General features: G+C 55.1%; 1 protein-coding gene across 8 annotated transcripts in view; it reads left to right on the top strand.

Annotated features, from left to right (window-relative positions):
- LOC121597595 (low-density lipoprotein receptor-related protein 2) overlaps positions 1 to 16,284 on the top strand; it is a 52,099-nt gene that overhangs the window by 27,792 nt on the left and 8,023 nt on the right. For all 8 annotated transcript variants that reach the window (XM_041924103.1, XM_041924008.1, XM_041923834.1 and 5 more), the window contains 7 exons: positions 912 to 1,055; positions 1,147 to 1,278; positions 3,177 to 3,449; positions 3,545 to 3,799; positions 3,884 to 6,196; positions 8,432 to 14,292; positions 15,822 to 16,228. In XM_041924103.1, coding sequence (XP_041780037.1) covers positions 912 to 1,055; positions 1,147 to 1,278; positions 3,177 to 3,449; positions 3,545 to 3,799; positions 3,884 to 6,196; positions 8,432 to 14,292; positions 15,822 to 16,228 — 9,385 coding nt within the window. The remainder of the gene's footprint in view (positions 1 to 911; positions 1,056 to 1,146; positions 1,279 to 3,176; positions 3,450 to 3,544; positions 3,800 to 3,883; positions 6,197 to 8,431; positions 14,293 to 15,821; positions 16,229 to 16,284) is intronic.

The following is a 16,284-nucleotide window of genomic DNA, read 5'->3' as shown; positions in this document are numbered from 1 at the left end:
TGGACCCCGCAGCACACGCAAACTCTACAAAATGCCTGTGTATGTGTGGATGAACTTTATCCGACCGCAGCGAACTGTAACAATAGCGTTATTCACATTAGCTTCATCATCATTATCATCATCATCATCGTCGTCGTCGTCGTCGCGCAGTTGTTGTCGTCGTTCGTCGTCGTTTGTCGTCGTACGGTCATTATTATGGTCCGAGATTCGAGCGGACAAGATGCGGCGGAAGATCGGGCGGAATCTACCATCAATCAATGCTTATTTACGGGACGGGCGCACACACACTCACACAGTAGAAGCCCAAGGGGGGGCCCCGAGCAATATCCGGCCCGAGAAGCGTGGGGAAACATTTCGGAGGTTCGCTGCCTAGCGGGAAACGCGGGAACGCAATTTGCGCTCATGCGGGGAGGTCCCTGGCTGCAGTGGCGGATTTAACGGTGCGCGGACTGAGCGGCCGCGGGGGGCCCCGTCAATGTAGGGGCCCCGTGTATGGTAATTCTAGCATATAGAACAATGTGTACAGTAGTCTCAGCAAGATCTTCTGTGCTAGTTAGGGGCCCCATGGATGAAGGGACTCATAAACTATTGGGGCCCAGGATTCTGCCCAGGCCAAGCATTCTGAACACACCCCCCCCCCCCCCCCGTGCAAACCATTAAAGTGTGTTTGATTCAAAACCTAATGCAACCATATGCACACCCCCCCGGTCGACACCAAGCGGGGGCCTCCAATCCTTTTAACGCTTAGGGCCCCCAACACCCTAAATCCGCCACTGCCTGGCTGTTACCTTTTTTTTTGTGTGCCTCAATCTGCACTCGTCATGCTGTTATTAATTATCTATCCTTCTCTTTTTTTCTCTTCCCTCTCTCTCTCTCTCTCTCTCTCTCTCTCTCTCTCTCTCTCTCTCCAGGTGGCAGTATATTTAGTAATGAAACAGACGTGCCATGTCCGTTCGGAACGTTCAAGTGCCCCGAGGGAAAGTGTATACCGCAGACGTCGGTCTGCAACTATCAGAAGGACTGCGATAAGGGCGAGGACGAGCTGAACCATTGTCGTAAGTAGTGCTGGAGCGGCCGGGATAGGCCTATCTCATCTATCTTACCATTCTATATCCCTCTCTTTCTTCCTCTCTATCTCTCTCTCAGCGCCGCCCGAGTGCGAACCGGGACAGATCAGCTGCGGTCAGTACGTGTTTAACAAGACGTACTGCATTCCACCCCACTACAAATGCGACATGACGATCGATTGTGTCGACGGTACGGACGAATCCGACTGCAGTAAGTATCCTTGTGGGGGAGTAAGAGGGGGGAAGGGGTGCAACTGTTGGGACAGCAGGTTGGGATGAGGTCAGCGTTTGGCACGAATCGGCGTGCTAGTGTACGTGACTGGGCTCTTGTCCAGCGGGTGACTCCCCAGAGATCTGCTGATGTCGAAGGCTACGTTGCAGCGATATATTAACTAGCCAGAGCTAGTCAGTTGTAACAGCATGTATCAAATAAACGCAGGAGATCAAAGTTATAAACAAATTGCCATTAGTTACTCACAAAGCAAGTAGTTAGCAAGAATTGGACATTGTCGTAATGGGATAACTTTAGAGCATTAGGTGAGAAAAAAAACACACTCCAAGCCACTCTATTCTAGCTATAATCCAACTTTATTGCATCTATGACGACACTCGCTAGCAATGTTCGATTGTCCAGGGTGAACAATGTTTGCGCAAATGGTAGATTGTACCACTGCCTACTAGATGGCAAACGTAGGAGGTAGGGGGGAAGGCGTAAGAACACGACGATTAAGGTTACGAAAGCATCCAGACGGCAGATGGACCCCCTTGACGCTGTAACATCCGTTGTACAGTGCACGAGCAAACAAAACGAGCTGCTAATTACTTCTACCTTCGGGCTTTTATTCACTTTTTATGCATTTTTTGCTTAGATTGAACAGAAATTTACACCTACTGCATTGGTAGTTTGTCTGTATGATGATTAACATTTTCAGTTGATGGTAAAATCAAAGAATGGGAAGAGCATTCTTAAATTCGACGGACTTCCCAGAGTTGAAAACCCTAAAGACCTGGACAAGGGTTCAAAATTGCAATCAATTTTAGCTCAAAATCCTGATAAAAAGATATACTAGATGTTATTTTTTTTACAAAATAAGCATATTCTTTGAACCTGTTTGAACAAAAACGTTTACAATACATAAATTTTAGATGTACTCTGGACAGAGTGAATTTGATATGGCCCGCTCGGATAATGCAGGAATTAAAAATATGTAATGTAAGTTTTTTTTGATGAATGTTAAGTTCTTTTGATGATTGGAGGACCAATCCACGTTCCTTGGTGCGAAAAATATGTACCAAAGATCAATATATTGCAGAATTCACTCTAGTCCCCACAGACAATCAGTTAGGCTACATTTTTGTTGAAAATTCCTATCATTAATTCAAATCACTCAGCCAGGCGATAAGAGCAATTACTCGACAGAATGGTATGTTGCAGGCGTTGTCACTCTAAGCCTCTAAGGCTCCTATTTTTTACAGTGTATCCAATTGATAGTTGTCTATGGCATGAACTTTAGTCTCTCAGATATCCAATATAGGTACACGGACTTTTGAAACTGTTTTGGGTTGTTTTTTCCCCCAAAATTATTGGTTTTAAGTCGCATGATGAATAATGCAATCAGTAGAAAATCAAAAATTACAATCGCCATATAGATTTCGAAAGTTTCAGTGGTGTCTGCTAAGTCGTCGTGCGTCCTCAGGCATAAACAATGGTGTGTAACATTTGATACAACACAGCTAAGTTTTCATAAATCTGAACAGACAAAACCATTTGTTGAACGTTAGAGGCAAACATTGATGCACATCGATGTCAAAAATTGATGCCTCAGACTCTAAATGTACCGGCAACGACTCACGAAATCAAGAACTGGACTCACTGAGATATCTGAAAAGCTATTGTGAGTGGCCTACTGAGTCGAAGAGTTACAGGTTTGCCCTATGGTATTTAGGTTTCTTTCCCAAACATTTTTGGGATATTTGTTTGTATCCCGCAATTTATTGCGCGTTGCGCAGATTTAATTTTCCACTCACTTATACCGGATTTGCTACAAAACGGTACCAATAAATCGTTACTCCACTTCCCTTGTTTCCTCCACCCCCTCCCACCCCCAGCGTACCGCAAGTGCCAAACGGACGACATCCGGTGCGGTGCACCGTCGCTCGGCGTCTCGCTGAACGGGCGCGTGGCGGAGATCTGTGTGCCAAAGGAGAAGCGCTGCGACGGCTACCTGGACTGCCGGACGGGCAAGGACGAGGAGGGCTGCCCGGGCACGGCCTGCCGGCTCGACCAGTTCCGGTGCGCCAACGGGGTGCGCTGCATCGATACGGCGCTGAAGTGCAACCACAAGAACGACTGTGGCGACAACTCGGACGAGGTGGGCTGCAGTAAGTATTTGTTTTTGTTTTTTTTTTGCGGCTCTCTGGAGAGCAAATGGATGTGACGTAATGTGACACTTGGGTTTGTGTTTTTGTTTTTGCAGACTTCCCACCCTGCCACGGTGGCCAGTTCCGCTGTGCAAATGCGCTGTGCATACCGGCCACGTTCCACTGCGACGGCTACCACGACTGCTCGGACGAGAGCGACGAGGCGAACTGTACCGCGATCGCCTGCCCGGACAACAAGTTCCTGTGCCCGCGGGGCGGCCCGAACGGCCAGGCCAAGTGTATTGTCAAGTCGAAGCTGTGCGACGGCAAGCGTGACTGCGACGATGGCACGGACGAGGAAACGGCTTGCTGTAAGTGTTGGGTTTGCTTTCCCCTTCATTGTTTTGGTGAATCGTTTAATTTATTTCTTTCCCTTTCATTTTCTCTCTGCGCAGCAACCACGTCCTGTCCGGCGCTGGGCTGCGAGCACAAGTGTGGCCCGTCGCTGACCGGCGGCGTGTGCTACTGCCCGGCCGGGCGCACCCTCTCCCCGGACAATCGGACCTGCGCCGACCTGGACGAGTGTACCGTGTGGGGCCACTGCGACCAGCTCTGCACCAACACGGACGGGTCGTTCTCGTGCGCGTGCGCCACCGGCTACACGCTGATGGAGAAGACGCGCTGCGTCGCCCCGACCGCCAGCAGCCTGGAGCTGTTCTTTGCGTACGATCGCGCGATCCTGCGCATGAGCGCGCACGGGCAGGACTCGCGCATCATCGCGAACGCGACCGGCGCCAGCGGCCTTTCCTATCACTACGCGAAGAACCTGCTCTACTGGTCGGACATCAAGACGCGCAAGGTGCAGTCGCAGGTGCTGGTGGACGGTGGGTTCGGCGGGCACGACTTCACGCTGCCCGGCACGTGGGCGCCGGTCGCGATCGCGATCGACTGGGTCGGGGACAAGCTGTACGTGGCCGACCTGGTCGGGCAGAAGGTGGACGTGTTCGAGCTGGACGGCCGGTGGCACGCGGTCGTGCTCGGCTCGAACCTGACCAGCCCGGCCGATCTGGCGCTCGACCCGACGGCGGGCCTGATGTTCGTGGCGGACGGCAGCCACGTGCTGCGCGCCCACATGGACGGTACGCACGCGAAGTCGATCGTGTCGGAGGCGGCGTACAAGGCGTCCGGCGTGGCGGTGGACGTGATCGCGCGGCGCGTCTTCTGGTGCGACTCGCTGCTCGACTACATCGAGTCGGTCAGCTACGAGGGCGAGCGGCGCGTGATGATACTGCGCGGCCAGCAGGTGCCGAGCCCGTCCCGGCTCGCGCTGTTCGAGAACCGCGTGTTCTGGTCGGACGCGACCAAGCAGGGCATCATGTCGGTGGACCGGTTCGAGGGCTCGTCCAGCATACAGTCGATCTTCAAGGCGAAGGATATACGGGAGCCGCGCGCCCTGATTGCGGTGCATCCGCTCACGCAGCCGAAGGTGTCGAACCCGTGCGGCAGCAACAACGGCGGCTGCTCGCAGATGTGCGTCGTGACGGCGGTGCAGGGAGCGCCGTCCGGGCTGGGGTACCGGTGCGCCTGCCACACCGGCTGGCAGCTGTCGAAGGATCTGATGAACTGCCACCTGGTGCGCCAGTTCCTGATGTACTCGCAGCAGCGCTTCATCAAGGGCAAGGTGCTGGACCCGGTCATCGAAGGGTTTAGCGACGCGATACTGCCGGTCGTGTCGAGGCGGGCCCGCTTCGTCGGCCTGGACTTTGACGCGGTGGACGAGCACATCTACTACTCGGACGTGCTGCAGGACGTGATCTACCGGGTGCACCGGAACGGCACCGGGCGGGAAATCGTGCTCGCGTCCCAGAACGAGGGCGTCGAGGGCCTGGCCGTCGACTGGGTGTCGAAGAATCTGTACTACATCGACAGCCGCAAGGGCACGCTGAACGTGCTGTCGACGCGCAACACGAGCTACCGGCGCACGCTGCTGAAGAATCTGAAGCGACCGCGCGCGATCGTGGTGCACCCGAACCGGGGCTACATCTACTTCTCCGAGTGGGACCGGCCGGCCAACATTAGCCGGGCGAACGCGGACGGCAGCGGGCTGATCGTGTTCCGCAACCTGACGCTCGGCTGGCCGAACGGGCTGTCGATCGACTTCCGGGAGGACCGGGTGTACTGGTGCGACGCGCTGCTGGACCACGTGCAGCACGCCAACCTGGACGGGACGGACGTGCGCACGGTGAACTCGCGCCTGATCCGGCACCCGTTCTCGATCGTGATACACGAGGAGTGGATGTACATTACCGACTGGCGGCTCGATGCGATCGTGCGGCTGAACAAGCTGAACGGCGAGCAGGAGGAGATAATGGTGCGCGAGCCGCAGACGAACCGGCTGTACGGCGTGAAGGTGTACAGCCACGGGGTGCAGAGCATCGACGCGAGCCAACCGTGCGGCGTCAACAATGGCGGCTGCGAGAAGCTGTGCTTTGCGCTGCCGAGGAACGACACGGAGGACGCGGCGGCGGCGAGTGCGGCCGGACCGACCAGTCCACGGCTGGTCGTCAAGTGCGGCTGCCCGTACGGCGAGCGGCTCGGGGACGATGGGCGCAGCTGTCTGTCCGACCCGAACGCGGAACCGCCGGTCCAGGCGTGCCCGAACACGTGGGACTTTACCTGCAACAATCAGCGCTGCATACCGAAGTCGTGGATCTGCGACGGCGACGACGACTGTCTGGACAACTCGGACGAGGAGCAGAACTGTACCAGTGAGTAGTCTCGGCAGCTCAATACTTGAATGCTTAAATGCTTGAAATTGAAAGACATATTTTCATTGTTGGTAAATATTTGGCAGTAGGTATGACTTATGGAGCATTTTTTTTAAATTTTATCTCATTAAACTGAGCATTGTGATGCGAGATGGCTATAACATCTCGTCCAGTAAATTCCAAAACAGACATAAGCTAGTGATGTCCACATTGATTCAGAACGGGTGCATAGAGAAATAATTGTATTAAATGAATTGAATCGAATCATCGGAAGAAGTTAATTTGAGTCTTGAACTCAATTATGATTCTGATGAACTCCCCTGGAGCCTAGACTGGTAACTCACTCCACACAGTTAATCTGTTACGAGTCAAACGATTCACTCAAGAGCTAACTCTCGATGAGTGAGATTTAATGAGAGTAAAATTAAGCACCCACAAAGAGTTTATTCAACTCTTTTACAACTTTCTGGGAACTGATACACTTGCTCACTTCCACACACAACGCAAAATTTGGTTTCAATGCTGTTCCCATCTTGTCAGGCAAAACAGAAGTGTAACAAGGTAACTCAGCTGAGAGTCACTTACTTTTGCTGAGTGCCTCTATCATTTTCAGTGAGAGCAAAGGAAGTAGAGCACATTCATATCGATTTGCAATCCTCCGTTTACAAATGTTCCCACTTAACACGGTTCATCAGTAGCGAGTCAAACGATTCATTCAAGAGCTAACTAGATATGAGCAATTAAATGAGAGTAACATTAAGTAACCACGATTAGTTCATTCAGCGTCATTTAACAGTAACCAGGAATAGTTCTTTTTTTTAACTCTCTGTGCCTGAACTGGTAACTTATTCCCGGTTCAATGACATATTCGTCATTGATTCCATGACACTCGTGACACCGGGAATTAAAGCATATGAGGTCACGGGGCCATGGGGTTTCTCAACGCTCACTTTATCAAGCACTCATGACTGTTTCTGAGAAACCTACTTTCTCAACGTTTTTCGATTCGGCACAAAATCTTTCGGGTTGAGAATCTTTCAGAATATTTGAGAAAGTTGAATAGTGAGGCTTTTTAAGTATTCAACTCTCTCAAAGATTCTAAAAGATTCTCAAATCGATTTTGTGCCGATTCGACAAACGTTGAGAACGTAGGTTTCTCAAAAGCACTCATGAGTGCTTGAGAAAATGAGCGTTGAGAAACCCCATGGCCCCGCGGCCTAACGCCACTCAGTGGCTCAATTCCTATCATTAGATGAAATTATTTTCACAAAATTTATTTAAAAACAATTTTAACCCGATTTAAGTTGGCTGTGGCACATAACAAAAACTCACTCTCCTCAGAGTCTTTGCATTAATCTCAGTTCTTTGCTATTCATGTAAAACAGAAAATAAGCAATCCAATACACTGAGCTCGACTCATCTGACTCACTTTTTGTAGTTGAATATTCAAGTGATTGGCGGCGTTCAAAGAACTGTTACAGGGATGTTTTTCAACAGCTGTCAAATGGTCTATTTGCATCATAACAAAATTTCAGTTCTTACGTAATGATTTTCAACACACCACAAGGAACTGTCAAACTCAATTCTGCTTGAGACGTGTTGAAAATCATGCGGAAGACCAAAAACATTATTGTGATTTAAGTACAACATTTGACAGATGTTGAAAAACCTTCCGCAATCAATGAAAAAATGTTGTAGACATTGGAAATTGAGCCGGAGACCCTGTATCTTCTTACTACTTCTTCCACTCTTCTATACTACATAGAGATGTGCACACTACTGTGCAAGATACAAATGAGTTAAATCGTACAAATGAACGCATTCGAGCGATTCAACTCAGCACTCTTAATAATGTTACTCTTTTCAAAATCATCCCTCATCACTCTTTTTGATGAGTCTCTCTTTCGAAGCTCTAATTCACTCTGATTTATGATTTTAAAAAAGAGTGTGAGTGAATTGAGTTACAAAAGAGTGAGTCCACGCAAAGTGTGAGTGAGTTGAATCACAATCAAGTAGTCAATGACATCAAATCGTACATTTATCGTCTATGAATCTTAAAATAATCACTCATTAACAATGATTCAACTCACAGAAAAGAGTGACTCTTTGCTCTAATGCTAATGATTCTTTGTCTCGAAGTGTACGTCTTGTCAGTTCTTGCATTGAATGAGCTATTCGCGAATGGTCTTGGGCTAATCTCAATGTTTTTCCTCAATTCCTATCTCCGCTTGACAGAGCCGACGTGCGGCACGAACGAGTTCCAGTGCAAGTCGGGCCGGTGCATACCGCTCAACTTCCGGTGCGACCAGGAGAACGACTGCGGCGACCATTCGGACGAGTTCGAGTGCGGCAACGTGACGTGCGCTGCGTCGCAGTTCGCGTGCGAGAACGGCCGCTGCATCCCGAACATCTGGAAGTGCGACAGCGAGAACGACTGCGGCGACGGGTCGGACGAGGGACCGTTCTGCGCGGAGAAGACGTGCGCCTACTTCCAGTTCACCTGCCCCCGCACCGGGCACTGCATCCCGCAGAGCTGGGTGTGCGACGGCGACGACGACTGCTTCGACAAGCAGGACGAGAAGGACTGCCCGCCGATCACCTGCCTGGCGAACCAGTTCAAGTGTGCCGATCTGCGCCAGTGCGTGGAGGAGCCGTACAAGTGCGACGGCATACCGGACTGCAACGACGGCAGCGACGAGCTCGGGTGCCCCACGATGGAGCCGAACCAGTGCAACCTGGAGAAGCACTTCCGGTGCCGGTCGTCGGGCGTCTGCATCCCGATCGCGTGGCACTGCGACGGCTCGAACGACTGCGACGACCACTCGGACGAGGAGGACTGCAGCAAGATCACCTGCCCGAACGGGTTCTACAAGTGCGCGAACGCGAAGTGCGTGTTCAAGGCGTACATCTGCGACGGCAAGGACGACTGCGGCGACGGGTCGGACGAGAGTGTGGAGCATGCGTGCGTGACGCCGCCGCAACGGTGCGCCCACGGCCAGTGGGCCTGCCCGGGCGTGACCGAGCGCTGCGTCAACCTGACCTCGGTGTGCGACGACGTGCCGGACTGCCCGAACGGGGCGGACGAGGGGCTCGGTTGCGATCTGGCCCAGTGCCAGCACCAGACGGGCCTGTGCTCGAACGGGTGCCAGAAGACGCCGCTCGGCGCGCTGTGCATCTGTCCGCCGGGCGAGGAGCTGGCGCCGGACAACTTCACCTGCAAGGATCTGAACGAGTGCGACCCGCCCGGCCTGTGCTCGCAGCGCTGCACCAACACGAAGGGCTCGTACTTCTGCTCCTGCGTGGACGGGTACGTGCTCGAGCCGAACAAGCACACGTGCAAGGCGGTGAACCATCCGGCCGCGTTCCTGATCATCTCGAACCGGCACTCGATCCTGGTGGCCGACCTGAAGGAGCAGGGCCTCGAGCGCGTCCCGATCATCGTGGAGAACGTGGTCGCGACCGCCTCCAACATGCACACCGGCACCATCTTCTGGAGCGACATGAAGCTGAAGAAGATCTCCCGGCTCGACCGGGGCATGGAGCCGCAGGAGATCATCTCGACCGGGCTCGATCTGGTCGAGGGGCTCGCGTACGACTGGATCGGCCAGAACCTCTACTGGCTCGACAGCAAGCTGAACACGATCGAGGTGGCGCACGAGAACGGCTCGAACCGGCTGGTGCTGGTGCGGGAGAACATTACGCAGCCGCGCGGCATGTGCCTCGACCCGAGCCCGACCGCCAAGTGGCTGTTCTGGACGGACTGGGGCGAGAACCCGCGCATCGAGCGCATCGGCATGGACGGCACGATGCGGGAGACGATCGTCAGCACCAAGATCTACTGGCCGAACGGGCTGACGCTCGACGTGGCGACGCAGCGCGTCTACTTTGCCGACTCGAAGCTCGACTTTATCGACTTTTGCTACTACAACGGGACGGGCCGGCAGCAGGTGCTGGCGGCGAGCCACTATCTGCTGCACGCCCACTCGCTCTCCCTGTTCGAGGACACGCTCTACTGGACGGATCGGCAGCTGAACCGGGTGCTGTCCGCGCACAAGTACCGCGGCACGAACCAGACCGTGGTGAGCCATCTGATCTCGCAGCCGCTGTCGGTGCACGTGCACCATCCGTCGCTGCAGCCGATGTACGAGAGCCCGTGCAAGCGGGCGGCCTGCCAGCACGTGTGCCTGCTGAGCCCGTCCGAGCCGGCCGGGTACGCGTGCAAGTGCCGGCCGGGCTACCGGCTGCTGCCGGAGGGCCGCTGCACGGAGGAGGAGAACGCGTTCATCATGCTGCTGAAGGGCAACCAGATCGTGGACGTGCCGTTCAACGGGGGCGATGCGCGCTCGAGCGGCCTGATGCCGGTGGTGGGCATCGAGGGCGGCATCAGCCTGGACTACGACCGCAAGGGCGAGATGGTGTACTGGGTGCAGGGGCGGGACGAGTCGGACGATGAGAACTGCACGATCTACGCGACGCCGTACGGGGGCGGCAACAGGACGGAGTTCCTCGGCCCCGACACCGGCCTCGTGGGAGCGGCCTACACCATCGCGTTCGACTGGATCGGGCGCAACCTGTACGTGGGCAACCGGCTCGCCTCGAACATCGAGGCGATCAGCGTGGACGGGAAGGTGCGCTACCGGACGGTGGTGCTGGCGAACGACGGCAACCGGACGTCGGTGGCGAAGCCGAAGCAGCTCGCGCTCGATCCGGCCGACGGCCGCCTGTTCTGGATCGACGAGGGTGGCTTCGGCGTGCTGACGAAGGTGGCGTCCGCCGGCATGGACGGGTCGGATCCGCGCGTGCTCGACGACACGGTGCAGTTCCCCGAGTCGATCACGGTCGACGCGGAGAAGCGGCGCGTGTACTACAGCACCCGGCTGCCGCCGGCCGTCCTCTCGATCGAGTACGACGGCACCGGGCAGCGCACGATACTGAGCGAGGAGAACGCCATCTCGAAGCCGCGCGCCCTGGCCGTGCTCGAGTCGCGCCTGTACTTCCTCGACCCGACGTACGAGAAGCTGGCGCGCGTCGACCTGCCGAACGGCGACAACGCGAAGCTGATACTGGACAACGAGCCGGACCTGCGGCAGATGGTGATCTACCGCAAGCGGTCGTCGCTGCAGCACCCGTGCACGCAGAACAACGGCGGCTGCGAGCACCTCTGCCTGCCGCACGCCGGGGCGTCGCGCGTCTGCGCCTGCGGCGTCGGCTACAAGAAGGAGAACGAGGTCGCCTGCACGCCCTACAAAACGTTCGCGGTCGTGTCGCAGCTGGACGTGACGCGCGGGTTCAGCCTGCGCGACAGCACGGAGGCGATGGTGCCGATCACCGGCCCGGGCCACCACATCCTGCACGTGGACGTGCTGTACCGGGAGTCGTGGATCTACTGGGTCGAGTACAACCGGGGCCACTGGAACGGCATCTTCCGGGTGCGGCCGAACGGCACCGAGCTGCAGCACATCGTGAAGGACGGCATCGGGAGCAACGGCATCCGGGGCATCGCGATCGACTGGGTGGCGGGCAACCTGTACTTCACGAACGTGTTCCCGCACGAGAACTACGTGGAGGTGGCGTGGCTGGACGGGACGCACCGCAAGGTGCTGGTGAAGACGACGAACGATGCGCCGCGCGAGCTGGCCGTGAACCCGATCAAGCGGCTGCTCTACTGGATCGACTACGGGCAGTACCCGCGCATCGGCAAGTGCTACCTGGACGGCTCGAACTGGACGCCGGTGGTGACGTCCGGCATCTCGAACCCGCGCGACCTCACGGTGGACATGCTGACGCACGACGTGTACTGGGTCGACTCGAAGCTGGACATGATACAGAAGGTGTCGTACAGCGGGGGCCACCGGCAGGTGATCCGGCGCAACCTAGCCAACCCGATGGCGCTGGCCGTCTTCCTCACGGACGTCTACTGGGTCGACCGCAATCTGGCGAGCGTGTTCCGCGCGTCCAAGTTCCCGGGCAACAGCACGCGCCCCGAGCGGCTGCGCACCAACCTGCCCAAGCTGCGCGACATCACGATCTACGACATCAACAGCCAGCCGATGGACGACGCGAACCCGTGCCTGCGGCTCGGCAACGGGGGCTGCGACCAGCTCTGCTTCGCCCTGCCGCCCGACTACAGCCAGAAGCCGAGCTTCCGGTGCGACTGTGCGGTCGGGCGGCTCGGCGCCGACGGCCGGCACTGCGAGCTGACGGACGAGTACATCATCTTCGCGACGCGCACGGAGATCCGCGCGATCGATCTCGACCCGGCCTCGACGAACGTGCCGTTCGCGCCGGTCGCCAACCTCACCAACGTGGTCGGCCTCGACTTTGACTACGCGGACAACAAGCTGTTCTTCACGCAGATCCGCCCGTGGTCGAAGATCGCCTGGCTGCGCGGGGACAAGCCGGACGCGGCCGCCATCACGCCGGTGATGACGCGCGGCATCAACCCGGAGGGCATCGCGTACGACTGGACGCAGCGCAAGATCTACTGGACGGACAGCTCGAACAACTCGATCTACGCGATGAACACGGACGGCACCGAGCTGGTGATGATAGCGCGGGTCGAGCGGCCGCGCGCGATCGTGCTCGACCCGTGCAACGGCACGCTGTACTTCACCGACTGGGGGCGGTTCGGCACGTCCGGCAAGATCTTCCGCACCACGATGGCCGGCTCGCTCAAGCGGGCGATCATCGACCGGGACCTGTCCCAGCCGTCCGGGCTCGCGATCGACTACGACGACCGGATGCTCTACTGGACCGATGCGGTGCGCGAGAAGATCGAGCGGTCGCAGCTGGACGGCCGCAACCGGGAGGTGCTGATCTCGGCCACCATCTACCCGTTCGCGATCACCGTGTTCCGGAACTACATCTACTGGACGGATCTGCAGCTGCGCGGCGTGTACCGGGCGGAAAAGCACACCGGCGCGGGCGTGCACGAGATGGTGAAGCGGCTGGAGGATTCGCCGCGCGACATCCACATCTACAGCGCGACGCGCCAGCAGTGCCAGGCGAACCCGTGCCTGCAGAACAACGGCGGCTGCGCCCAGAGCTGCCATCCGGGCGCGAACGGCAAGCCGGAGTGCAAGTGCGACGACACGACCAAGCCGGTGAACGAGGGGCGCATGTGCGCCCCGAAGAACCACACGTGCGACGCGAGCAAGTTCTACTGCCAGAACGGCAAGTGCATCTCGCGCATGTGGTCGTGCGACGGGGACGACGACTGCGGGGACGGCTCGGACGAGGACGTCAACTACTGTGCGTTCCATTCGTGCGCGGCCAACGAGTTCCGGTGCGCGAACGGCCGGTGCATCTTCAAGTCGTGGAAGTGCGACCACGAGAACGACTGCAAGGACGGGTCGGACGAGGAGGGCTGCTCGTACCCGCCGTGCGTGGATGGGGAGTTTACCTGCGCGAACGGGCGCTGCATCCCGCAGGCGCAGGTGTGCAACGGCGTGAACGACTGCAAGGACAACGGCACGTCGGACGAGACGCACGAGCGCTGCCCCACGAACACGACCTGCCCGCCGAACCATCTGAAGTGCGACCGGACGAACATCTGCGTGGAGCCGTACTGGCTGTGCGACGGCGACAACGACTGCGGCGACAACTCGGACGAGAACCCGCTGCACTGTGCGCAGCGCACCTGTCCGCAGAACAGCTTCCGCTGCCCGAACCATCGCTGCATACCGGCGACGTGGTACTGCGACGGCGACGATGACTGCGGGGACGGGGCGGACGAGCCGCCGGAGTACTGCAAGTCGGAGGGCCGGACGTGCTTCGGCGATCTGTTTACGTGCGACAACGGCAACTGCATACCGCGCATCTACATCTGCGACGGCGACAACGACTGTCTGGACAACTCGGACGAGGACAACCGGCACCAGTGCAACGATCGCAAGTGCGACGAGGATACGGAGTTTACCTGCCACGAGAACAAGGCGTGGGCCCGGGCCCAGTGCATCCCGAAGAAGTGGATCTGCGACGGCGACCCGGACTGTGTCGATGGGGCGGACGAGAACACCACGCTGCAGCACTGTCCGTCGCCGCAGCCGTGCGGGGAGGACATGTTTACGTGCGCGAACGGCCGATGCATCAATCAGGTAAGTGCATGCCCCGCGGGGTGGAAGGTGACCTATTCTGAACGGTATCTGGCATGTCGATGCCTTGGAAACGATGTTTAAACATCAAAATGTTGGGTCCGACGCTAATGACTCTTGGAATATATTGTAGATGCGTTTGAGTTTCAAATACTCAGCTATAGAATTTTATGTGAACTGATAATCGTTTCAAGATCAATAAGGTCTCTCTACTTCAAACTACTGGACAATAATCTTGAAGCTGTAAGACATAGTAGACTACTGCTAAACTGTGAGCTCAAAAGATCTCCTTATTTGTTGGAGAGATAGCAAACGATTTTGCAGTCTTCGGACGTATAACACTTCAATATCTGTGCTACAGACATACAGTAGACCCCTCGTACAGCGAACTCTTTGAGGTCGTTACGCGGGTCATTCGATTGCTTGAAAGGGGCAATTACAGAGCATATTAGAGTGCTCTTATTTATCAACAACTCGTTAAAAGAGGTAATCATTGTGAAGGGGATTTCACTGTTCTTATATATAGCTACTGATACTTGGCTGGAAATGATCCGGAAAATGAGAAACACATTATTCTTATGTTGATCTAATATTTAACGGATGTCTTGATGAGTGTATTCAGTATCAGTGCTTCGAATTTCTAAATGCTGCTACGAAGACTTCCTAGCTCTGTTATGATCAAAATACTAGACATAAGAATATATAAACACATAAAACTGATCCAAAGATGTCATGCCGTGAAGTTTCAACTATAAGATTTGAGGCCCTATGATTTTGTTATGCCTCCAACTATTGAATCTGTTGGAATTCAACGTGTGTTAGAGGACTATACTCTAATCACCCTATATCACCTCAATTCAAAGTCCCGCAGTACAGATACAGCAAAGAAATGACAGTCGATGTTGGAAATATAGGAACAGTTTTAGCAGGTATTCTAGCTTCTGATTTCTGTATATCCTCAAGAACCTATTTATGGTTATGATAGGTGCTGTAGGAAAGAATATCAGAAAAGGGGCCTCAGCAACTGAGTTCTTCACTTTGTGTCCCAGCCAAGATCTCAGATATGCACATATGGATACATAAAACTGATGCAAAGATGTCATGCCATGATGTCTCAACTATGAAATTTGAGGGCTTTTGATATTTGACATCTCCATCTGTTGGACCTGTTGAAATTCAACGTGTGTTAAAGGACTATCATAACCCTATATCACCCAAATTCAAAGACGCGCGATACAGATACAGCGGAGATATTAAATGTTGGACGTATAGCGAGAAAAGGATTTAGCAGATATTCTATCTTCAGATGTCGTCTGGATATCCTCAAGAAACTCATATAGTTATGTTAGGTGCTGTAGGAAAGAATATTAGAAAAAGGGATTCAAACTTTAGAGTCATTCTATAACCAACAATAGCTCACTCAGCACCTGAGTTCTTCACGTATGTCCCAGCCAAGATATCCTAGATCTCAGTAAAGGTCTCCTAGCATACGATTCATCACCTAACGGATCTGCAACTTTCTTCCAACAAAGGGTTGGGTGTGCGATCACGACAACGACTGCGGCGACGGTTCGGACGAGGGCAAGAACTGCAACAGCCAGTACAAGACCTGTACGCCGCAGGAGTTCACCTGCCAGAACTTCAAGTGCATCCGTAACCAGTACCGGTGCGACGGCGAGGACGACTGCGGGGACCACTCGGACGAGGTCGGCTGCAAGAAGGACAACGCGACGTGCGCGGAGGGCAAGTTTACGTGCAACAATGGGCAGTGCATCGACTACCATCTGGTGTGCAACAAGGTGCCGGACTGTACAGACGAGTCGGACGAGCCGCTGCACTGTAACGTAGATGAGTGTGCGAAGGTGGAGATTCACCGGTGCGGCCACAAGTGCGTTGACACGCTGACGAGCTATTATTGCGACTGCAACCAGGGCTACAAGTGAGTGATAGCGTGGGAGAACCTCCGGCCGATGATCGCTTGCTGACATTTCAATC

The sequence above is a fragment of the Anopheles merus genome, chromosome X, assembly GCF_017562075.2.
Source record: "Anopheles merus strain MAF chromosome X, AmerM5.1, whole genome shotgun sequence".
NCBI classification, from domain to species: Eukaryota; Metazoa; Arthropoda; class Insecta; order Diptera; family Culicidae; genus Anopheles; species Anopheles merus.
The sequence above is the reverse complement of the archived record's forward strand: the minus strand, read 5'-3'. Positions and strand labels throughout refer to the sequence as shown.